We start from the raw sequence: 24,296 nt of genomic DNA on the forward strand, positions 1-24,296 counted from the left end.
AATTCAAAGGAGAAATAATAGGAGAAACTAAGTCTCTGAAATGCTTTCACTGGCAGAAATTCTTCACCTATGATAAATTATAAGAACACAAAGAGAAAGAAAAAGAAAGTCAGGAGAGTGAATAATAAACAGTTATGTCAGCACCTTTTTTTTTAATAGTTTTGTTTATTCAAACATGATATGTAAATCAGGCCATCACTATGGCATAAAAATAGCCATTCAACTGAAAACGTTTTCCTCTTGCACACATTTCCTAATGAGCTTAACACTGAAAAGGCCCACGCTGCTCACAATCAAAAGCACACTGGCATGACAACAGCCTTATTTTCAGAATATGTGCCAGCCTCCACCCTCTGACTCCTGCTCTATGATGGAGAATGAATGCTGTTGATATTTCTCTGGCTTCTTGTCATGTGGGCTGAGCTCCAGAGAGAAGCACCCATCATATGAACTGGTTTTCCAACCCTCTGAGGTTTCAGGAAGCTCAGACGAGTCTTGATAGAATTATGACTTGGCAGTATGAGGAGTATCGCAGTATAATTACAGCTGTGAGAAGGCCATGGCTTCAGTTATGTTGCTTTGATGGCTATAATTTTGGCATGTACTAAGTAAAAACAATTATGTTGTTATGAAGAACATTGTCACTAGTGTACAGAGCCAGTAATAAACTGAGCTGGGAGGTGATGAGGGGATGCTGTCTGTAGAAGGGCTGCTGCAGTGCCCTTTAGCCAGGGACACAGGGGGAGGTTTAGCGAATGGGAGGAGCCAGCCAACAATGGCAGAACTTTAGAGTAAGACTCGCGGGGCAGTGCTCTGTTATTAAGTTGTCTACATATCTCTGCTGCTAGGTTATTAATCTGTAAAATAAGAGGGAGGCGCTCTCAGTTGGAATGCAGATGCTCTTAGTGCTTCCATCGAACATGAAAAACTAATTTAAGAAGGTTTGTGTCTTGGCTCAACTTTAAAGGAGCGCACAGACATTGATCTCACTGCTAGTGCTAGATACTGTAGTAACAGCAACAGGCCCAAGGAAAGGAACAAACTGGATCACTTAATTCTCTGTGTGGAACCCTTTAAAACATCTGTATAAGAGAGTGTCAGTAATTAGGGTTAATGTACCAACATGCTGAAGTCATTTCGTGAACCAGCAAACTATATGCCTCTCCCAAATGGATTATTTGAGTTTTGACCATGAATATTCCCTGGTGCCCAAACCCTGGTGCCCAAACCCTTAAGTATACTATCAGACTGCTACTAGAAGTACTAACTATTAGTATCTCAGTAACTTGTTGAATGCTGGGGCGCTATATTTCATGAGTCTGGGCTAGACAGAATGCAGTTTCCCTTATAACCTCTCTTTTCACTATTTAGCTTACATCCACATGAGACCAGAACCCAAACTAGAAGAAATCACAAACAAAATACTAAAACAAATCCTTAGTCTGCAGAGTCCCATTAATCAAATTAGTTTTGTCTTTATAGAGCTTCACGTCATCTCAAATGAACTTAAGTATTATTGTTTCCATGGAATAGTTTGCAGGATGTCTGCAGGTCCTTAAAACGTCCTAAATTCAAATAAATATTAGGCCTTTAACATCATTTAACTGTCTTAGAGTTGAATTTGTGAGGTTTTGATTGCCACAAACATTTTATCTAATTTAATTAATCCTTTTTAATTAGTTAATCCACTTCTGATGTTATGAATCTTTGACCCAATCACTGAACCTAAGACTTTTTACTTCATACTTGCATTTACCTGTTGCCCAAATGTAGATTAACCAAACTCATTCTAATAGTCACATTTCTACATAAAACCTCTGCACTGGGCCGCATAGATACTTCATAATTTAATACTTACCTGCAATTCTTGAAGAAGAAAAATGTGACTTGTATCCAACTATTAGTCTTAAATTTGGTTGACAATGATCTTGAAAAGGTCTTAAAAAGCATTGAATTTAAGTGTCTGATACACCCTGGTTTGATTTCGAGCTGTGTTGACCTCTCATTCTCCCTCCAGGTGTCCTGAACCACCTAAAGGAGACATTCACCCACACTCCCAGCTACGACATGAGCCCAGCCATGCTCAGTATGCTGATTCGCATGATGCTTGCTCAGGCTCAGGAGTGCCTCTTTGAGAAGACTGCACTGCCTGGGATCCGAAACCAGTTCAATTCCCTGATGAAAATGGCCCAGGAGGCTGCAAAGGTAAATAGCAGCAAAGGCAAACGCACAGTCCTCACATCATTCATATTTACAGTAGCCTATCTCTCCTTCAGCTGTGGACTCAGTAAGATATACTGTAGGTAAAGTGAATGTAAAGTCATAATGTCAGCACAGTCAGATTCCCTTACTTCCATTAGTGCTTTCAAAGTCCTCTCAGTAACTCTATCCTCCTTTTCCTGCCAGGTGTCAGAAATCTACGACCAAGTCCATCAGTCCATGATCCAGACGCCAATCAAAGACAATGTCCCGTTCTTCTGGTCCACCATGTCGCAAGTCAAAACCAACCACTATCGCTCCATGGCACACTACTTTGTAGCCTCAGCGCTCCTGGACCACCAGTGTAAGAAAAATTCAGAGATTTTAATCTTTTTCACATAGATTTGACGTAGCGAGGTTGAGCTGAGAATTCAGAGAGAATCAGGGAAAATTTTTAAAAAAACAGATAATGTCAACATGCATCTATTTTATGCTAGCAGTTCTAGATTCAAGCTGCGTAACATAAGCATGCAAGCTATTTTTTTCTGCCCATGAGAAGCATGGCTGTCAGAGCAGGACTATTTTTGCACTGCATAGTTATTTGCATATAGTGTGCCATGCACCAGGTACAGTAGTCCCCTGGATGCCAAATAGAGACAGGTGTGCTCTCCTCAGACACACTGTAACACACATTGGTTTAATAATCTTCTAACTGTAGTGGCACAGTCAACACAAATATTGTCCCTCATGTCTTTTAACAACAATACAGGAGTGGAGTTTATGTCAGCAAAGGTTTATTCACTGTAGTCATTAACAACCTCCACCCCCACTCAGTCTGCACATTTAATGTACCACTTTGGATCCACTTGTTCTGTAGTATTAGCCTGGCTGTTAAGGTGTAAAACAATTCCTGGATTGGTGTTATAAAATTTCAACTGCCTGATTTTGAGCACCCTAGAAAAACTGATCCTTCTCTTAAAGTGCTGTCGGGGCCACTGGGTTGGTCAGATGGCTGGACTGAGCCACAGCCAGCCACAATGCTGTTACATAACAGCTATTTAGGGAGACACACACACACACGCGCACACACACACACACACACACACACACACACACACACACACAACCCATGGTAAAGAGAGGCTAAGTTTCCAGGAAGTCGGTGGCAGGATGGACAGTGAGAGTGAGAATGAAGGAAAAAGAGAGATGGTTGGGGCGAGTGAATTTGAGTGGGTGTACTGTAGACTGCTGGAGGCTTACAGTTATGTAGCCTCTTAACGCTGACTACATAATCAAGTGGCAGAGAGAGCAAGTGAGAGAGCCAGCGACTGAGCAAAAAGAGGAAGAGAAGGATGTTTGTGAGTGAACCAAAACCTCCAGTAGTGCTGCTGCTAATTTTGTATCATACTGTTTTAGTTCTTGGTAGCTTGTCATTATTTTTGACATGTTACAGACTTCACAACTAATCATTTAGTGGAAAACATAAAGAGTTGATTTGTTACTCCCAGCCTTGTATGGGTCCATAATTCAAACTGTCCTGCTTCTATGCATTAACATTGTTGCAGTCTTGTTTTCATCCTGTCTACACTTTAACTATTGCAGTTCTGGAGAGATGAAACTGAAAACCAAGTCCAACAAAATGCAGCAGATTATATGAAGTTTACAGTGGCTGGTCATAGTTTACCCAGTGTAATGAATGTTGCAGGACTGAATAGAGGAACGATGGAGCGAAGCAGCTTTGAGTTTGGCAGCTCATTAACAGATTCCTGTGTGAATGAGGAGAATAGAGCAATTACCCACAGGACTGTAGAGAGAGGACTCAGCGCAGAAACAGCACAGAATGAAGACTGCTGTAGTAAACAGATGACCTGCAAACACATAATAATCATGGCTTCACATCATTCGACAGTGTTAGCTACTTGTATGAGCATTGACCCAGATCTCAGTGGTAAACAACATTCAGTTTTCTAATGATTTTAATAGTGATTTTTTTTGCGGTCTTTGTGTTCAGTGGGTCTCAGTGACGATGAGGACCAGCAGGAGAAGACCTTGTCCCAGGTCTATGATCGCCTTCCTGAGGGATGCTCTCCTCTTGACATCCTGAAAAAGAAAGATGAACGTGAACGTATCGGTAAGGGCGAGCACACAGGCTGGGCACAGCAGAAGGCAAAGGAAGATAACCTAACACAGCAGAGCACCAGACACACCGATTGTGGGATGTTAGGCTGATACCAATACCCATGTGTTTTTTGTCGTTATTTATTTCCCCCTTTTGTGCCAGAAAAACATAAAAAATAGCTGAATTGATTTAAAGTCATTCAGTCCTTCAACTCTCTTTTACATCAAAAATAACTTCAAAAACTGCTTCAAAAGCTTTTTTATTATATTAATATACCAGAATTCTCTTTATATTGCTATATACAAATTTCTCCTTAAAACAACTGTATGTATTTAAGTTTCTCACCAAAAGTACAGTTTACAAGATTGCATTTGAACACATCTGGCCCAATACTCAGTTTTACTGAATAGACCTTGAACGTGTCATAATGAAACTCTGACCACATGCTGCTAACAGCTAATATTAACTAGCTCTCCTCCTGCTGATTTCAACACAAATTTGTTGTTGACAGTGTAGCATTATCAGCAAAAAATGAGGTCAATAGTGAGTTCACTGCATCCTTCGTCCCAAAGGCATCCACTGTTTTATCCCAAACACGCTCTCTGCTGTCCTGGGACGACAGGATGTCAGCAATCTGAAGCCCTACTTTTTCGCCTGCTCAAAATTGATGTGACACAACAGGAAAACATCAGCCAGTGCCATTGGTGAATGTCATCTTATTTGCGGATAGGCCACAGTCAACAAGGCGAACGTCGTCCCGTACTGATGTTCAGCTGATAAATTGGTGCATCCCTGCCAATAACACCAGATCTGACTCTAACTGTTCATCTCATCCCTCTTCTTCCCTCTTTATTCTCTTTTTTATCCTCTTCTCCCCTGTCTACTTCTCCTTATCCATTCTCTCCCCAGGTAAAGCACACATTCGTCGGGCCATACTGGGTCATGAGGAGGCTCTAAGGATCTTCAGTTTGTGCCAACACTTAAACAATCTGGACACCCTGCAGGATATTTTAAGAGCCAGTCACCAGCGCTCTCTCAACAAGTTCAGCGAAAATGAGGATGAGGAAGAGTTCACTGACTACATGGAGGCCCCAGACATCATCTGTGAGTCTTAAGTGTTTTCAGAGAAGACAACAATTACAGTGGTTGTTTAAATGAGTCTCTGAGGTGACGGCTATTCTTCCAGTGGTTGACATAGAAACTAACCTTAGTCGCCTTAGTGTCACCACAACAAACACTTCACAAATGACACTAATGTCAAGCAGCACCAGTGTGTTCATTTGTGAGCTTTGTCTCTCAGGAAACGGTTCATAAAAAGGCAGCAGTGTTGTGTACCACACCTGCTGCAATCAGATGTGATAAGTGACATTTCATTCCAGGTACAGCTGATGTAATGTTTACACTGCTAACTCCCTGCTCGCCTCTTTGCAGGGCGACCATTAAAATGTGGTTGCGACAGTAAACATTGTAGAATAACAGCCTTGTTTTTCTCCCTTTTATTTCGATAGCTAAAACAGAGCACAAAGCAGAGATGGAGATTCCTGCGGCCACAAAGGTGAAAGTCACAGACTTCTTCCAGAGGCTGGTATGTGGGTTACTAATATTTTTCCACTCATAATGCTGTTTTTTCATACAAAATGGTTGGTTTATTCATCAAGTGACATGAAATGGCTCTGGAGTTGTATTTTAGACATTGAAAATATACTTGTTTTTTAACACCCAGAGTTTATTTTTTGGTATTTCTGAATACAACCAACCAAGGGTGGGTGTCCTGGAGGCTTTGACACATTTGAACAGCAATAAATACAAAGTCCTATATTGTTTCCAAAGCCTTCTGGACTTTCATCCATAGCAACAAATGCAAAACTAACACTAACCATGGACAAAGGTGCTCTGGCCCTGGCTTGAGTGCCAGGTTGGTGGCTGGGAGAGAAGCACTGGCGTCCTCTATCACTGGAACTAGATCTTCTGTTCACTTCCTCTGAAAGACGCATTCAATTGCGAGTGATTTTTTTTTAATCTAGCCCGGTTTATAATTACCACAACAAAAAATTATTAATTTCAGGATGAAGAAGCAAATGATTAGTAAGGAGGTCAGGGGTCAGACATTCCTAGGCAACAGGTGTAAGGAGTCTCTGTGAATCAGTACCTCTCTTCTCCCTGATGTAAAATCCAACCTAGCTCTTCATTAACTGGCTGAGCTACAAGACTCAAATCCTTCTGGATCCACAGAGTAACGAGAGACTGACAAGTTAAATCCGGCACTATCTCCATACAATCACTACGGTGATAATTGAAGGAGCAGGGTTGAGAGGAGTCATCCTGCTGTTACATAGGATGGATTGTGGAGGAGAGATTTCCCACCAGATAAGAAGTGTATTAATGGGGCATAGGATTTGGCTTCGGCAGTCTAAAAAGTAGGACATGTTTGTGGTCAGTTCTGTTTATTATTGAAATGATCAACATAGTTACTGATGACAGCTCTAATCAATTACACATTCAAGTTATTTTACAAGTAAAAAATACCTAAGATGGCGGTTACAGCTTCCTGAATATGATTGGATGACAGGATGATTTAACTAAGCTTTTACATGTCATATACTACAAAATAAATAATCATTTATAAGAATGAGTTGATAATTGCAGCCATCGTTGTGTCTTGCAGCTATAACTTAACAGTATGGTAGGTGCTGCACATCTGCAGGCCATCATTCAAGTAGACATAAGTAACATGTTCAGTATGTTGAGAATGTTTTTGATATTAATCACTTTGTTTACAGAGTAAAATAAAGATTGTATACCTTTTCTAAAGGAAATATGACTGGCCTGGCGAGAATGCAAATCTGATAAAAAGGGGAAGGTGCAAGAGAGTTTGATCCTTGAAATATACCCCATGGCCACTTGCCTTTCATGTACCCCCTCGAGTTTGTATAAAGTCAGTATATGTACTGATCACAGATGTGGACTTTTATTATGTTTACCTAGCCTGTAAGGACACTAAAAAGCATTATAATGCTGGATTTTAAGTTTTCCCCCAGGCTGTCACCAAAATCTGTGTACTCTAAAACTCTTAAAGGAGAGGATCTTATCCAAATGAGTCAAAAAAACGTGCAGCCATATTGACCCCAGTATCCCCACACTGTCTCCACGTAGGGCCCTCTGTCAGTCTTCTCAGCCAAGCAGCGGTGGACAGCCCCACGGACAATACACCTTCACCCAGAGGACAGAGACCTGGGCTTCACCCTGAAAGGAGAATCACCAGTCCAGGTGGTTTCGTTGGACCCTCTCAGCCCAGCTGCTGTGAGTTAACCTATATTCCTTACCTTTGGTTGAACACGTGAAGATTGAGCTCCTATCTTGCAGCCAGCCTTTGGTTTCAATTAATGTCAGTAAGGTAAAAAAAAAAAAAAAAAATCAGCTTGCAGAGTCTTGAACTTATCTTGAGACAGGTAATCCATCACAGCAAACATCATCTTTAGATTTATGTAGCGATAGTTCTTTCTTCTCAGTCTCTAGTTCTGTAACAGATTTTGTAGTTGATGGAATAAACCATGTGAATCCATCTGTAGTTTTACATTTTTCATCATCTGCAGGCTGTTTGAAATAAATCAACAAACTATTCTATTTTAAAGCACAGAAGATATTTCAGGGGCCATGTTCAGTCCTCTCCTCTGTTAAACTTTAACAAAAGCCAGATGCGTAGGCTGCTCAATATTAACTCCCTGACACAGGATTAACTAGCAGGGAGTGACTTTGTCTGCAGTGGCAGAACTAACAGCTTGAAATTTCAGGCATGCTTGCTCCCTGAATATCAAATAAGTTCCGATGACATAGTCTGATTTGCTCAGAGAACCTTTGATTAAATAAAGTAATTCTCGGAAACCTAACCGGGATTCAGCCTCAAAGAATGTTTGGAGGCGCTCCCTCCCCCTCCGCAGCCACTCTGGCTACTAATTTAATTAAGAATCAGAGAGTATTTACTCTTTGCAATCCTTTCCAGTCTGACAGCTCATTAAGAGGTGCTGACAAAGAGCAGACTCTTATTAGGGCCTGCAGGCTATGCAGAGAAACAGATTAGTAGTATTACATAAGTCTAACTAGGCCAAACTCCTTATAACTTTTAATACTGAATTCAACAGGATTTATTTTAGAACTGACTGATACTCAGGAGTTGTTGACCTGCCTCTGGCGAACACAGATCAAGTCAGATGGGAATAGCTGAGCTCATGTAGATAAGACAGATTTGTCAGAGCTATAAAATAATGTGCCCTGGTACACATACACTCTACCAAATGTTTGGCCTGCTGTCAAAAAAAAAAAAAAAAAAAAGCTTTGTTTGGGACTAAACCTCAGTGTTTTCTCTGCTGATCCCAGCTGTCTCCAGGGTGTTGAAGGAAAGTAGGTGAACCTGACTCGGTTTCCATTCAAACAAACCTCCAGCTGTAAATATTTACTCTGTCTGCTGCAGCATCGGGACGTTGCACTGGCCCTCCTCTCTGACTCCTGTTTCTCCTTGTGTCTTTTCCAGACTGATGGTCTAAAAGAGGGTGACTATATCGTTGCTGTGGGCGACACAGACTGCAAATGGTTGGGCGTGAGTGATGTGATGCGGCTGCTGAAGGATGTTGATGAGGAGGGGATTGAAATCCAGGTGATCAGCATCATGGACAGCAACCCTTCAATGGTACGCCATGCCCCCTTTCCTTACTATTGGCTGAGAAAAGAAAGTCATCTGTCTGGTTTCCTTGACTGACAGCAAAATTGGTCTTTGTTTAGATGACTAAACAGCACAGTTAGAGTTGCAGATTTATCCTTTGAGGTAGTGTTTCCTGCCAACATAAATTGTCTATACAGTTTCCCATGAGACATCTTTGGAAATGATGTGTGTGTAAAACAGATTACAGCTGTGTGGGTTTTGAAATAATCTGACCAGATAGTAAACTGGTAAATTCACAGCAGAACAGTTATTTAATTTTAATGTGTAAGAAATTCTTTATGAGCCTAATTATCAGGAGAAATAACTAAATTCAATTAGCTTTAGGCTGATTCTCAGTGGGACATGCACAGGGTGGACAGAAACAGCAATATCTAGCAAGATGCAACTCCTACAATAGTTACCTACAATGCTTGAATAACAAAAAGATGATTTGTCAAAAAATCTGTCTTAAATTTGATTAAAAATTATCTTGAAAAGGTCTGAAAAAACATTGGTGTTAATACCTGTAGACATCTTGCTCTGTTATTGTGTTCAGCCCCTGCACATTTCACATCAGGCACAGCTGCTTCTGACTGACTCTGGATATTTATTAACATCTGTGTTGACACACTGAGAACATGACTAACTTGAATTGTTGACTTATTGATTCCATATATTGATTGAGCCTGTATGGCGTCCAGAGCAACTCTTTGACTAAACAAACAACGACTGCCTCTTTCCACTAAATGTCACCGTCGATCTCTCTGTCCAGCCTACCAAGAGTGCCACCTTCTGCGGAAACCTGCCCAAGACCTACTCTATGATCTGTCTGGCCTATGATGATGACGACAAGAACTCCAAGTCTCGCAAAGTAACCAAGAAGCCATCCTTCCTCAGCTGGGGTCTGAAAAACAGGCTGAAGAGCGCCAGCACCCTCAGCCTTCCCACAGCCGACAACTCCGGCACCCTTCCCTGGAATAAACCTTGTCCCACCTTCCCAAGCTCCAGCTCCTACAACAACGACAGTGCCCTCTACTGAGCTAGCTGCAGACCTTTTACTGTCTGCAAGCATGGTGCGGTGTGCATTTCAGGCCTAGTATGGCTGTATACAGTACTGTGTTGTACCCATACTGAACCTGGCTATGGTACAGTACCAGTGCCCTTTGGTGTTTCCACTGGAATACTGAACAGTAGTGCATTAAGCTTGTATGTCACCATTGTGATGATGACATTTCTGCCACCTACCTTGGAAAGTGGCTGTGCCATAAACTGTATATACAGTCGGTGCCTATGTTGGTCCATGGGCACCTTCCCAGCACAGTTCAGTATCTGAAGTAAACCGGGCTGCACACCAAACATAATGGGAAATCATTGTGTACCATGCCAGTATGCGTACAGCACAGTACAACTGCACAGTGGGAAAAACATACCAGTTATCATTCCAGTCTATATTTATACACACAGCACTGAGACAGGCCTCGAAGTTAAACTGTCATCTCAGTATGTTTTCTTGATGAAACGCTCCAGATGAATTGAAGGACGAAAACAAAGATGTGCAAACACACCCAGTGAAGGTTTGTACTCGACTGCAAGGGGGTAATTTTATCGTGGCTTAAACAGTCCCTTGTTTGTTCCATTGTGTACTGATGTAGCCGTGCACTGTGCAATTAAGTTCTTGTGTATCCTCAATACATGTCTGTTTCATACTGTAGGCTATGAGTGAAGGATTAGGTCATTGCCATGTTGCAATCAGTGGATATGGATCAATTTTGGAGATTGAACTACATTTTCTAAATAGATGTGTAGATGTTATGAGCCTTGTTGCAGTATGCTAAACAGTGACAGAGGGAAAAACAAAGTGTGCTGTGCAGTTGTTTATTGTCTGGGGAGAGTTGATGAATGCAATGTTCTATAAGCTGCTAAAAAGATTTATATATATATATATATACCTTGGTTATGTATTATTGTCACTTTTGTATTTGTGAGACAGCCTTTGAGGATTATTGTTTCTGCTGAGTGTCAATCCTGAGACACAGTGTAAATGAAAATATTGGTATTTTAGGTTTGCTTAATGTACCAGTCATGCCACAGACCAAAATGCCTCCGTGTCCCTGATACGCCAGGATGTACCATTTACAATCCTGACTCATCTTACCCAGCTCATACCTTCTTTTATCAGTTTTGCTGCTGTCTGGCAGTTTGTCCAATTGTAAGTCGAGCGTGAGCTCCGCGTCTCTCTGTTAATGTGAATCTTGATGTAGTTTAAAGTTTATTTTGTCTCCAGAAGGGAAGAATGTGGGCAGACCGATGACATTCCTGCATCGTACGTGGACAGCCGGTCACCCAGCGGTGACTTTGATCAAAGCCCACAGTCAGGTTTCTACTATTTGTCTCTAACTGTCTTAATGCTAGACACATCCCACATTTTACTGACACTCTGCAGTGTTGGACTATCTCTTTATCTACAAAGTAGATTCTTATACACATTTGATAATCAAATTATTTATGTAATAAAAAAAAATACACACACAAAAAAAATATATATATATATGTATGTTGTAGGTTTCAGAACAAGTTTTTGAATGGTGAGGTTGTGAATTTTTGCACGTTGGATTTCTTGGTTGGTTTCTTGGAGGAATGTATTTTACTAGCCTTGCTTAATCCTTTGGTGAACTTATATACTGGTACGTTTTGTCTATGTAAAGGTATTTTAAGATGTTTTTAAACAGTAACACTGAGAAGATGTAACACTCAATACTGTCTCTGTTTACCTAATATGGTGTCTTATGTGCCATTCATGCTTAATCATAAAGGAAAATGTCACAATATGTGTACAACAAGAATGTGCAGTAATTGATTAAGAAGTGCTAATAGAGAATGTTGTAGACTTAACAGATCTTTTAACGCATTTCGCTGTGTATAGTGATTCTAACTGCCTTGGTCTATATGCAGAGAGTTATGGTACCTGTTCTTCTAAAGGTTTCAGGTTGCCTTTGCTTCTTTCTCTGTACTGCATAGCAACTGTGGTGTGAATGCTTTGTAAGTCTTTGTGTCATATGTACAAACTCAAATCTCAATAAAAGAGGGGGACAAAACAAATTTCCTGGATTCCTTTGAATATATATATATATGTATTTGTGGTTGTGTATTTCAGTAATTGAAGCTACCAAGCAGGCAGGGAATGACTGGAATGAAGTTTGAACACAGCCCTCAATGAGCCAACACACACTAAGTCAATACTCATGGGTTTGTAACTGTTGGGCATCTGGCCTGGGATCACATGACATCCTAATCTGCCATCATGGAAACAGAAGAGAAACAACATGTGATTAAATTTTACCCATCAGGCCTTTCTTCACCCATACCATTCATGGCCTTTGTGCAAGGTCTGGGCAACTTTTCTGTGTGTTTTCATACCATAGTGTGTGTGTTATTTTGTGCGGTAGGTTGTTTTACTGAAATGAAAGAGGCTGACTGTTTATTCTCGTAGCTTTGAACTTTGAAAATGAATCTCCATGGGGTCAAATTCCCCTCAGTATTTAGATTTATTTCAACAGGAGAATTCATATTTCAGGGACCAAATCTACCATCCACCATCCCTTAGGGCAAAGGGCAGCACTAGATAAAACTTATTTTCAGCTGATTTATAGCTGAAAATATATGTCTTTTGTTAAGTATATTATTACAATCGCTTTGGTAAGTAAATATTATATAGAAACTTGATGGATAAATGGATGGATGGATGCCCATTACGAGAAGATGCATTTCCCTGTCTGTTTATGCTTGAAGAAACTCAATTCTATCAATCAGAAGTGGTAGCTATATGGGTATATTCAGGTAGGTTTGAACACTGACTCCCACAAACATCTGTATTTTAGTTTATATGCTAAGCTTTGCAGCTGTTTAACAGTTTAAAACAGGCAGACAACAAAGTGTACTGAATGGAAAAGACATCCGGATGGTGTGGCATATTATATGTCTGTAGCTTATACACTTATACATGTATTAGTTAAATGTTATCTTAGGGGACACATTCAATTGTTTTGCTGTACACTAAATAGTCTAGATATTTTATCGAGAAGGAAGGAGAGAAAGAAAGAAAGAAAGAAAGAAAGAAAGAAAGAAAGAAAGAAAGAAAGATAAATTGAGATCTTACAGTGACAGTCGATCACTAAATGAAACGACATCGCCCCCTGTTGGCTTGGCAGCTGGTCGGTAAGGACGTCGTTGCTAGGTGAATCATACCACTCGCTGATTGGCTTCTCTCCTCACGCTTAGCCAATCAGCACTACTTTTGTATTGAGGTGCCTTCTTGTGGTGAAGCGTCTAGATACGAGAAATCTGCTTAAAGCCAGCCTGTTGAATGTAGTTAGCTTGCTTCTTTTTCTGTCGTTTTAGGGCAAAATAGTACAGATAATGTAAAAACATGGCGATGACTGGTAAACTTTTCAAATGCTATTTGACCGGAAGAATTCTTGGTGAACGAGTCAAGCTGTTCACCTAAACCGAAACATTAACTTTAGCCTGTTGAACAAGGGTCAAAAACCTGTTTTCCACGATGTTAAAATTCAGCTTCAGGAGGGAGAAAGACAAGGAGTTCGTAAGTTTCGTGTCTTTTGTAAAGGATATTTATAATGTTAACCTTGTTCTATTTTTAGCTAGCTAACCGTCTAGCTTAAATGCTTTTTTATCAGTTAGCTAACATTGACCTAGCATTAGATAACTTCTAACGTTAGCAAAAGTTAGATCTTTGAGAAATGCTAACGCGGCGTTAGCTTTTAACGTTACCTCTGCCGTTATTTAACGTTCGAAAGGCAGTTATAGTATGTTTCACGGCTGAGTACTGGACATTTTGTGGCCAATATAACAGCCACAGTGGTGTTTCCAGTAGAAAAAGTCTACTGCTGTAACAGGCTGTGGTTTGAATACTTCACTGTTGGGTATCACGTTTATCAAGGGGTCATGTTGTGATTCTGTTATAATCCTTCCCACCCTTCCCTGTCATTTATATAGCCTCTTTGTTTTTCCTCAATTTGGGTGTGGAACTGTTCATTGTGCAAGAAAAAAAAGCACTAAAACTCTCCTCAACCACTGTCATAGGACCCATACTGTGTGTGTTGTCTATGTGAACCTAACCTTCCTCTGTGTGTGTTGTGTAGAAACACATAGCTCATGGTCTCATCCCTGCTGCCTCCATTGCTCCCAAGCCTGCTGTGCCTCGTACCCCACCCCCACGCAGCCCAGACCCCTCACCTGAGAGGCCCAGGTACCCAACACTCTCCTTCACCTCCAACATCCCTTCAATTTGCTGTGTTTCCTCTGACGTGGTTTCCTTGTTAAACCACTATTTTGTTAGCCTGGTGTCACCAGACCAATTCGCAAATGCGGTGAAACAGGAGCTCGCGGATTCGTCTGGTTCCCAGGCTACTAGTTTTGTAATATCTAGCTTGTACCTGTTTTTTTTTTTATTTCTTTAGGAATCAAGGGTAACAGCCACAAGGGGTCAATGTCACATCATCATTTGTAGTGGTGAAAAGTTACAGAGTTTGTGCTTAACTGCTGAATGAATTCAGAGAAAACACAGCTTCCCCTTTTTCTCCTTATCCCCCACAATGCAGTGTCTTTAAGGGCAATTTCATGGGCAATATTCTCTACAAGTTCCCTTAGTAACATTTTGTTGCTAACAGATTGTTGACCCATTTGCTCAAGTTGTACATTTCCTGAAAGATGTACTTCTGTGTATTACCTGCCTAAGTGTGACTTCATGCTGTCCTGTCATAACAATTACTTATTATTTAAATGTGGTAGAAAAGCTGAATTCTTGTCTCATCCTTGAAGCTTTCATTGTCACTGCAATGCAGAAGACTGTTGCCATTATTGACTTATCAATCACTACGCTTCACTATACATTCGCTTGTCTTCACAAACATAATTTCTTTTTGCTTAACATACTGTATCTGATCAACCTAGTCAGCAGTACTATTCTATATGTTGGATTTAAAACAACACTGTCAAACTCATTTAGGCAAACTGAAGGAGATGCTCCCTCTTCTAACAATGTACTACATCAATATCAACATCAGAAATAACTAATTATGACTTGAAATGTTTTATTTCACAAGCAGTATGCATTTGTTGTGCTTATATTACACACTATCTCTCTTCCTATCCATCTACAGATCAGCCTTAGCAGCAGCCATCTTGTCTTCTTCGCTTACTGGACAGACATGGGCCATCCCCCCTGCGCGGCCAAGGTCTTTCTCTGAGAGCGACCAATCAGAGTCCTTCCTATCTGAACCAAACATCAGCAGAGCACTTTTCAACAGGTAAACTCCCTCAATACACAGGCGTTATCACAAGCTTTGTGACAGATGATTCTAACTACAAGTGGTGGCTCCAAGTTTAAATCTGACCTGGGGCTGTATATATCGAGCATGTCACAGTAGAAAATGGGCCAAATGGTACACATTTTTGCAGCAAAAGTATTACCTCAGCTCTCTCAAAGTAGAAATTGCAGGATTTCCACCAGGATTTACAAGAGCAAAGAGGTGTCTGTAAAATTTGACACACGACCATGAAAAACTAAAAACTAAAATCGTGTTTACACAAAATATTTTACTTAGATTTCTCTTAATATCTTTAAAGGTATAATGTGCAGGACTTCCCTAAAAAACGAATATGAATAGATTTATACAAAAGTAATTCCTCTCAGTCACCACCTATGACCCAGTAGAAGTGTGAGGCGGCACATTTATCTATAGGGACCCAGCCCTCTGCCTGTACTCTTTTTCTTCTTATTTTGCTGTGTTGCTAAGATGTTTCTGGACACAGCTAGGCGAGGTGGGGACTTTATTTAAAGGTAATAAACAAGTGCCAGACAATAAGCAGCACACATTCAAGAAGAAGCTATGAAAATTGTTGACACGGCACAGAAAGAAAGTGAATCTTGGGTTGGCTTTCACTTTCACTGACATTACTATTTATAAACAGTAGTTGACAATTCCTGCATAGTATGCATTTGAAATATAGGTCTGGGTTGTCTCCTGCTTTCAGTCATCTGTTTCCATGAATGTGTGCTCTGGTGCTGCAGGACACAGAATGTTCAGGGAGAGAATATGTATTTCAAGAGACCCTTAACCTTGTAGTGAGACTTAAAATGCTATATTTGTTTCTCTCTCTTCTTCTTTTAAGGAGGCTTTCATTTAATAAAAGGCATTTTGATATATCACAGTAGAAAAAAACACAGGTGTAAATGAATAAATTGATGATGGCTGAATTCTATTTAGATGTTTTGGTTTCAGGGATTTTGTATTGTGCACGCTGGCACACTGCCCCCGTGATATGGCTTACTGGAACCACTGTTAATGTAATTACATCCATCTGTGCTTTTCTGTCTACGACAAGTCAAAATATCTTCTGTGAAAAAGGCCTGTTAAAAAAAATATTTAACTTGTATTTTAAGAAAATATCAATAAATAGGATACAGCTACCTTTTCCTCCACTGTTACTGTGAGATATTATTTTCTTATCCTCCTCAGAGACAGATGGTCAGAGGATTTGGCCAGCGCACCACACCTGCACTCCCCTGACCACTCAGAGGAGGAGCTGGAAGACCAGGAAGATGAGGTGGAGAGTGAAGAGGACAAGGAAGAGCATGTTTACCAAACGCTTGACAGACGGGAGGATTGTTCAATCAGGGAACCTGTCTATTCCCTGCCACTGAAACCTAAGGTGAGATTCTACAGGGAGATTGCATTGTTTTGTGTGAGCAAGTTTCTGACTAAAGTGTTTGTGTTTCTAATCTCAATGTAAAAAAATGTTGTCATTGAAAGCAAATGAGAAACATTCTTCCCACCATAACTAACTGCTGTCAGAGAGTTTTTTAGCAAACTAGTTAACCTGGCTAAATCACTGGCAGCAGACCACATAGTAGGAATGGCACACCTCAATAACAACATGCACAACATTTAGGTGAGCCAGTTCCAGGGCTCTATGTGTACACTGGAATAGACTACTGAGAAGTTGTTATTGTTATCAGTTACACATGTGCCTTTCCTGCTATGACAAATCAGAGTATCTGATTCTGAGTGTTTGTTTAGAGGGAGGATTACTTTTCTTTCTCAAATGTTTTTTATATTTGGATCAGTTTCTGATGTCTGTCTCCAAGTGTGGTTATTGTGATACCAGTCAGATCCACTGGGAGGCACAGTTGCACACAGAATAAAGTAAATGTAATCTATATCTTGTCTTTTACTGTAGAGGAGTGTTTTGTACAGTTTACTGTAACAGGATTTGTTCTGGTCAGTAGTCAATTTTAAGGCCGTTGCTTGCAGTGTTGAGATATTCTTTCAGTGTTCCTTTGTATCAGAGCTGCTGTTTCTGTACCATTGCAGGTTTTCTTCATTCGCCATATAATTTCTGTATATCCTGAGACTTGTCATGTAAGATATAATTGTTTGTCTGTGATGGTCCAGCCATTCAGGTGGCAGCAATTTGGTATTATTCTAACCCTGTAATTGCATTGAAAACTGACCGCGTAATTGTGATATATGGTAGTCGCTGACAACAGGATTTCAGTAGTGGTTACTTTTTCCCAGCTACACACCTTAACTGTCTTTCTCTGCCCAGTCATAGTTAAGTCTATTCCATGGTCTGTATCTGTAATTTCTGCCTGTGAGATTCTTCCCAACATCCCAATGATTATATCCCAAGAGTCTGCTCTCACAGACTTTATTCCATTGTTTTATTCTATTCATGTTCTTGTCCTTTATACTGCTACACTGGGTTGCTCACCTATAATGGTTCCATTAGGCTCTGTGTCCCCCTGCCAGTTGTCTTTCCAGGCTATCAGAGTTTAGCTGCCTGCTGCTTTATTAATATTAGTCACCAGTCAGCTGAAAACATTTTAGCAATATACAGGACAGGGTGTTTCAATTCCTTAATCATAAAACTTACATCTAAGGTGAGCCCCCAGTTTAGTAGCATACATACAGTAGTGTATTTTGATAGAAGAATACACATCCATACAAATACAATCCACAAGAAACATCTGTTCATGCCCTCATAAATCAACAGGACCATAAGCTGACAGCCACATTCAGCTGCTCTTAATCTTTCAGGGTGAGGATGTGAGTTAGTGTAAGTAATTCACAATTTGTACTGTGAATTACTTACTTCATATGTACACAGAGTTGGCAGTTTATTAGGTAAACCTCACAAAAACTAGAAGGTAATTCTGCTATTTTGTCCACTGCATTTATATCAGTAAAGTAAATATAAAAACAAACAAACAAACAAAAAACTTTATTCTATCATCATAGTATAAAAGGACAACGTTTCCCGAACCGTTGTCCTTTTATACTATGATGATAGAATAAAGTTGTTGTTGTTTTTTTTATTGGGAGCAGCTACAGTGTTGCGAGTGTTTTTCTTTCTTCCTGATAGTTTTACCTGGAGCCAGTAGACTTTCACTTATGGTGTAAAATGAACAGGTTATAGTTTCAGAGCATTCTTCATTCTGTCACATTCATGTTTTTCATTCCTCCTTTGCTTCTTTCCTGCTCTTCTGTTTCAACTGCGGCTCTTTCCTACACTGAACTCACCACTGTGACTCATTCACACTGCTTAAATGTGTCTCTAAAGGTTTGCAACAATGAATGTGCCGGCAAGATCTTATTTTCCACATTTTGACAGTGGCCATAAACGCAGTGGTCTCTGAAATAGCCCTGCACAAAAGGGATCCAGGCAGCAGGGCTTTGGAAATCTCTTTGAAAAGACGTACTCATTATCTGTCTGACTGCCTGTCTGTTGGTTTTGCCTGTCTGTCTTCCAGAGCAACACACCCGAGCCGATTCAGATGTCTGGCAGAAGCGTGCCTTCTCCAGGTACTGACTTCACACTAACAGGAGATGGTTGAACTACTGTTGGCAGATAGTACACGAGTGAATGAACACAGTAGTGACTAACTCATAGTCTGTCGGTAGTGGCAAAATAACCCCACCTATAAATAAGACAAAAGGCTGAGTACAGTGTTTGAAGCAATCTATGGAAGATGTGCATTAGATTGCTGTTTTGTCAAGAGTAATGTACAGCCCAAAATTATAGTTTTAGTTATCAATGTCCTCATATTATCATTTTTTTCACTAGTCTTCTTGATTGATTGATTTCATCTGATACATTTAAATACAGTACACAAATTAACTAAAATGCACTAAAATTCATCAGGATATTGGAATAAAGTCACACTACTTATTTCCGTTGTGGCCCTGAGGCTCAGAGGCAAGCAGGAAAAGGGCATGACATGAAAAATTATGAAAAAACAAAACATTTAAATTCAGAAACCGGTCCAAAACATAGACCTGTCCTTGAAAGGATGTTTCAGTATAGTAACTTACTCAGCATCCATTTTTTCAGCTGCTTCTTAAAACCATCCAGTGAGTGGGAGTGATTTAATTTCATTTTGAGATTTTATTTCACACCATTGTTTTGGGTGTCAGTAAATAGACAACAGTATCTCTTAGCAGCTACCAGCAGTACAAAGAGTAACTGGAAAAGTTATAATTAGTAATAGCTAACTGACAGAGGAATAAAGTCTAATGATGTAGCAAATGCACTTTGAAAATCTCTCAAATAGCACGAGGCAAAACAAATGAAATTATGATGGGTGTGTTGGTGTATTGTTGGCGCACTTTAAAATTAGTGTGATGTGAAATTCTTGAGAAAAACAAAGCTATGGAGCTCTCACTAAATGTTGATGTACCTCCATTAATCCTATGTAACAGAGATGTACAGTTTTCTATTAAGAAGGTAAAATAAAAAAAGAATGGTTAGAGACTCAGCCACACCACATATGACTCCTCAGCCTTAAGCAAAGGACAAATATATAGCTCTTAATCAACCAAAATGTAGTTTCACAACGGACATAATGTAGCCTCACATCATTAGAGCTAAATGGAAAGCCTCATTATAGTTGTTATTACCAGCGCTGGCCTCAGGCTTTTGATGGTGCTAAATTAAAATGTTTTATGTGTCCCTGAAATGCTCCTACCTTAATCACTCAATTGTGTATGCTACATAGAGGTTGGCTGCACTCTAAAGTAACTCATTAAGCTATGGAGAAAGTCACTTTTACAGAGCAATGTGCAGTTCATGGTAAAAGTGGGTTATATAGTAAAGCACATAGAACCCTGTACTACTTCTGCAATTGTGTTCATTTAATGATGGCATAATGTTTTCTTTCTTTCAGATTTCCCGGAAGAAACCAGTATCCAGTCTCCTGAGGCCAGCTGTGATTCTCCCAAGAAGAAAGCATCTGCCAGGAAGAGCCCTGGAAGTCGGAAAGAAGATGTGCCATGTAGGTGTGAGTCTGACAGTAACCTGCTGCGTGTCTGCTTCTCACTTTGTCTTGTATTTTTTCTTTTGCTAAACACTTGACAAATTGCAAGCTTTTGGGTTATAGCACATCAGTAAAAAAAAAAAGATTAACGTCTTTTTCTTTCTGTGCTATGTCATGCCGTGCTATGTCATGCCGTGACTGACCAGTACTCTCTGATGGGAATTAATATCTGTATCTGTTGTACTTTACCCTGGCACCAGTCTTTGTGACAAGCTAAAGTATACATAAACAACATATACAGAGGTATAAGCCAGGTATATTCAGTTGTATTTAATGTAGTAGCAAACATTTATATTGTTAGGTTTTATTTCCAGGGTGCTCGGCATGCTACACGTTTGTTTCTCCAAGCTTCCATGCTGCAAGATTTCTCAACTCAAGTGGGAAAGACACTGGTAGCAATTAAGGACAACTGCAACACACTACCTGCTACTCAGTGGCGAGGCACTTTTAAACAGTAGATTGGGTTTCTGCTTTTGTTTCTTGTTTTCTGTCTTACTGTGACAAGAAGCATCCTTCACCATATACCTCTATTATTTCATGATACATCCTCTGTTGCTTAGGTTATTACTCCTGTATGTGATGCTTTCTAATACAGTTATTAGTAACAGTCTTTTAATATGGTCCAGAGATTGCCTAAAATACACTTTTAATATATATATATAAAGTTCAAGAAAATTTCTGCGTCACACACACATTTCTCTGTTGATGTAATCCCCATCTGAGATACTTCTATATTCCCATAAGAATTGCATTTTGAGCCTACAGTTCTGGGGAATGTAGCACATTTTCACAATTTATTTCATTTCTGTACTGCCATTAAAAGAATTTCCCTTCCCTATTATAGCTGTGCTACCCATCTTAACCATCGACCATCCCAGCCAAGCCAAAACCCCAAAACAGCCTACCCATCTGTCCCCAGAGCCCAGCAAGGTGTCCAGTGAGGTGCAGAGGGAGGTGGCGAGGGCCCTGCCAGAGAGGAACACAAGGATGGCAGATGAACAGAAGCTACTGGAGGAGAGACTGCAGAGGCTGGAACAGGAGATCAGTCACAGCCAAGGTTCCTCAAACCTGAGGTCATCTGCAGGTAGAGTAGCTCAGGAACCACAGGAGATATACAGTGGGACAGAGAGAAGGAAAATAGGAAAGAAGGAAAGAGACTCAATAGAGTCAAATAAGGAGTAACAGGGGAAAAGAAATGAAGTGAAAGATGCAGTGAGTCACATCAGATAGATGTCTGTGCAGGGCTGAAAAAAGGGAGCTGGAGATGCTGTTGGTAGATATGGCTCTCATCCTTGAGCTCCACAGCACTATCTCAGCATGCTGAGAAGAAGAGGGTGAGGGGGTGAGAGTGAGTGACATGAAAAGGAAATAAATCAAAAAGACTTAAATGATGGATGGAAAATTGGCAGTTGAAATTGGTCACAGGTTGACTCGATGATTAGAGACTCTGACCTCGTGGTGAGCAGAAAGAAGCAGCATGGAAAAGTACTGCTGCCATGTTCTCTTATTATACTGAAAGGGTGAAGTTCTGTTGTAATTCAGGGTCAGCCAGTTGATCACATGGAGAGTCAAAGCCATGTTGAAGAAAGACCAAAGCAATCTTGTAGTCACCTTTAATTTAGATTTCACTAGCCCTCTCTGTTCCTTCCTCTTGAAACCATAATAATCAAATGTGGCTATTTTTAATTAGGTTAAATTAAATTAAATTATTTACTTTCATAAAAATAAAAAGATAAAAAGCAAAGCTACTAGACATGCTGCTTGAATATGGCTTTTTTTTTTTTGGTAAATTGTTGGACATTTCTGAAACACTCTAGTGCGTTCTTTTAATTATTGTGGTATTCTGAATAAGAGCATTATGGAATGTCTCAAAAAATATTTATAACTTGCTCTTCGGCGCTTACAGGCAACCAGGCCGAGCTATTGAATTTGAGGCAGCATGCTCAGGAGCTGGTGGATGAAAATGATGCCCTCAAGTTGACAGTTCACCGCCTGAATGTGGAGCTGAGCCGCTACCAAACCCACTTCAGACCATTGTCCAAACAGGAGGTATGACCAGCTACAAGGTAGCACCTTTGCTTTCAATCAAAACCGTGAATTGGCAGTTTATAAATGAAACCTCCGTCAAGCTGATTGTAGCCCCCTTGGAATAGCTATGGGCTTGTGCCTTGCTCATGAGAATTTTGATAGAGGGCTTGCGTAGGCAGCCTTGATAAAGCTTACTTGTCGAAGAGTCCCTGCCATCAGGGACTGCACCAGGACCCTTTCTCTTATCGTTCAGCCTGTATCACTCTCGCTCACGTTGCCAGAATTGAATGGAAACAGGTGTATGTGTTCTAGTGAACTCTTCTCCTCTGCTCTCTTCACCAGCAGGAGAAATTTTAGTCTGTTTAATTCTGTACTGCAGTCCCTCCCCCCATGGCTGTCTGTCCATTCTGGGTTGTTAGTGTTGTTTACACTGCAGAAGAAAGCTGGCCTTGGGTTTTAATCATGGCTGCATCCTGCTGTGCCTTCACACCAAGAGATCTGCTGCTCTCATAACTAACAGTTTGCTTCTGCTGTCGCTGGATGTCTCTGCTAGCACTCATTACTGACAGCTGTGGTGTGGCTGGTGAAAGAAGGAGATAAAGGAAAATAATAGGGAGTAGTTTTGTAGTAGATCAGTGCAGTACTACAATATAGGATAAGTCTGAATTAGTTTAATTAGCCAAGCTAGAATTTGTCTGCTTCCGTGGATTACATAAATATTGTCATTTGCCTTTGATTACCCATTTGTTCTGTGGTATAAAACTTTATTGTTCTTTGCTACAGAAAAACTGGATTAGCTTTGCTATGAAACTCCTCAAGCACCTGGATACAAGAAGCAGCAAAATAACATTTTTAGACTTTAATCCTCTGGTTCTATCAGTATATTTAATTACTTTGTGTGAAGGACAACATTTAAAGGTCAAGTGTGTAAGATTTAGGGGGATTTAGTGGCGTCTAGTGGTGAGGATTGCAGACTATAACCACTTGAAACTTCTCCTGGTTAGATTTCCTCCAGTGTTCATCGTTCAGAAATTATTTGCAGATGTTTCCTCCTCTCCAAAATAAACAGACCAGGTGATTTAAAATGGTAACAACACTCAATAAAGCAGGTTTTACGTTACAAATCAATGTTTCTCTGAAGCAGTTTGGCTCGTCAGGGATGGGCTGCTAACTCAGCACCTGCTAATGTGTGCTCACCTTTTTTTCCTCTAATAACTTAAGATTCAGAGGACCTGCTCCCTATGCAGATATAAACAGCTCGTTTTGAGGAGGTTTTGAAAAAAAAATCTTATTTTCAGGCTATTATGAACTAATAAAAACATCCGTACTCTTTTGCCAATATATCCCCCTAAATCCTACACACTGGACCGAAAAAGCTACCATATTAACAATGGTTTTGATGGTATGACTGACTTTCTTACTTCTTCTCTTTCTTACTGTGTCTTATCCAGAGCTCCAGAATCGGTGGCTTACCAAAGACAGGACCTCCTCCTCCCTGGCTGGTCAGTATCTTTACATAGCTGTACAGTACATTACTTTAATGTGGCAGGGCAGTAGTCTAAGCTTATGGCTGGTTAACCATCACATTTAGCTAATCAGTCTGCTTGACGTGGCTGGCTAGTTTAATAGGCAAGTCATTTTTTTAATACTGTTGCATGATAATTGAAGATGGTACCTGTTAAGCTAAATTGGTTGTTTGGCAGATTAATGTGGATTTAACATGCAAAATCATATAAACTCAGCCTGGTGACAAATAACTGGTCTGATAGTTTGGAAGCTTTGGCAAAGGTTTGTACACAATGACTGGAAACCTTCTGCATAGGTATAGAAAATATATTTGCACCTAATATAGTTCAGAT

The 24,296-nt window shown here is 40.2% G+C and overlaps 2 protein-coding genes across 6 annotated transcripts in view; both read left to right on the plus strand.

Moving 5' to 3' along the window:
* rhpn2 (rhophilin, Rho GTPase binding protein 2) overlaps positions 1-12,113 on the plus strand; it is a 33,379-nt gene extending 21,266 nt beyond the window's left edge. The window contains exons 8-15 of one of the 2 annotated variants that reach the window (XM_050043280.1): positions 2,018-2,205; positions 2,407-2,563; positions 4,211-4,330; positions 5,228-5,422; positions 5,827-5,873; positions 7,472-7,618; positions 8,847-9,002; positions 9,787-12,113. In XM_050043280.1, coding sequence (XP_049899237.1) covers positions 2,018-2,205; positions 2,407-2,563; positions 4,211-4,330; positions 5,228-5,422; positions 5,827-5,873; positions 7,472-7,618; positions 8,847-9,002; positions 9,787-10,053 — 1,277 coding nt within the window. In that variant the 3' untranslated portion in view covers positions 10,054-12,113. Of the gene's footprint in view, positions 1-2,017; positions 2,206-2,406; positions 2,564-4,210; positions 4,331-5,227; positions 5,423-5,826; positions 5,904-7,471; positions 7,619-8,846; positions 9,003-9,786 lie in introns of both variants that reach the window. The other variant, XM_050043279.1, reaches the window with a different exon arrangement.
* Positions 12,114-13,222: 1,109 nt separating this feature from the next.
* Positions 13,223-24,296, plus strand: part of cep89 (centrosomal protein 89) — a 73,229-nt gene continuing 62,155 nt past the window's right edge. Inside the window, exons 1-9 of one of the 4 annotated variants that reach the window (XM_050048219.1) lie at positions 13,223-13,614; positions 14,174-14,280; positions 15,194-15,340; positions 16,553-16,745; positions 18,847-18,898; positions 20,260-20,367; positions 21,254-21,493; positions 22,316-22,458; positions 23,889-23,939. In XM_050048219.1, coding sequence (XP_049904176.1) covers positions 13,573-13,614; positions 14,174-14,280; positions 15,194-15,340; positions 16,553-16,745; positions 18,847-18,898; positions 20,260-20,367; positions 21,254-21,493; positions 22,316-22,458; positions 23,889-23,939 — 1,083 coding nt within the window. In that variant the 5' untranslated portion in view covers positions 13,223-13,572. The remainder of the gene's footprint in view (positions 13,615-14,173; positions 14,281-15,193; positions 15,341-16,552; positions 16,746-18,846; positions 18,899-20,259; positions 20,368-21,253; positions 21,494-22,315; positions 22,459-23,888; positions 23,940-24,296) is intronic. The other 3 variants (XM_050048216.1, XM_050048227.1, XM_050048207.1) reach the window with 3 other exon arrangements.

This window comes from Epinephelus moara, chromosome 1 (assembly GCF_006386435.1).
Source record: "Epinephelus moara isolate mb chromosome 1, YSFRI_EMoa_1.0, whole genome shotgun sequence".
NCBI classification, from domain to species: Eukaryota; Metazoa; Chordata; class Actinopteri; order Perciformes; family Serranidae; genus Epinephelus; species Epinephelus moara.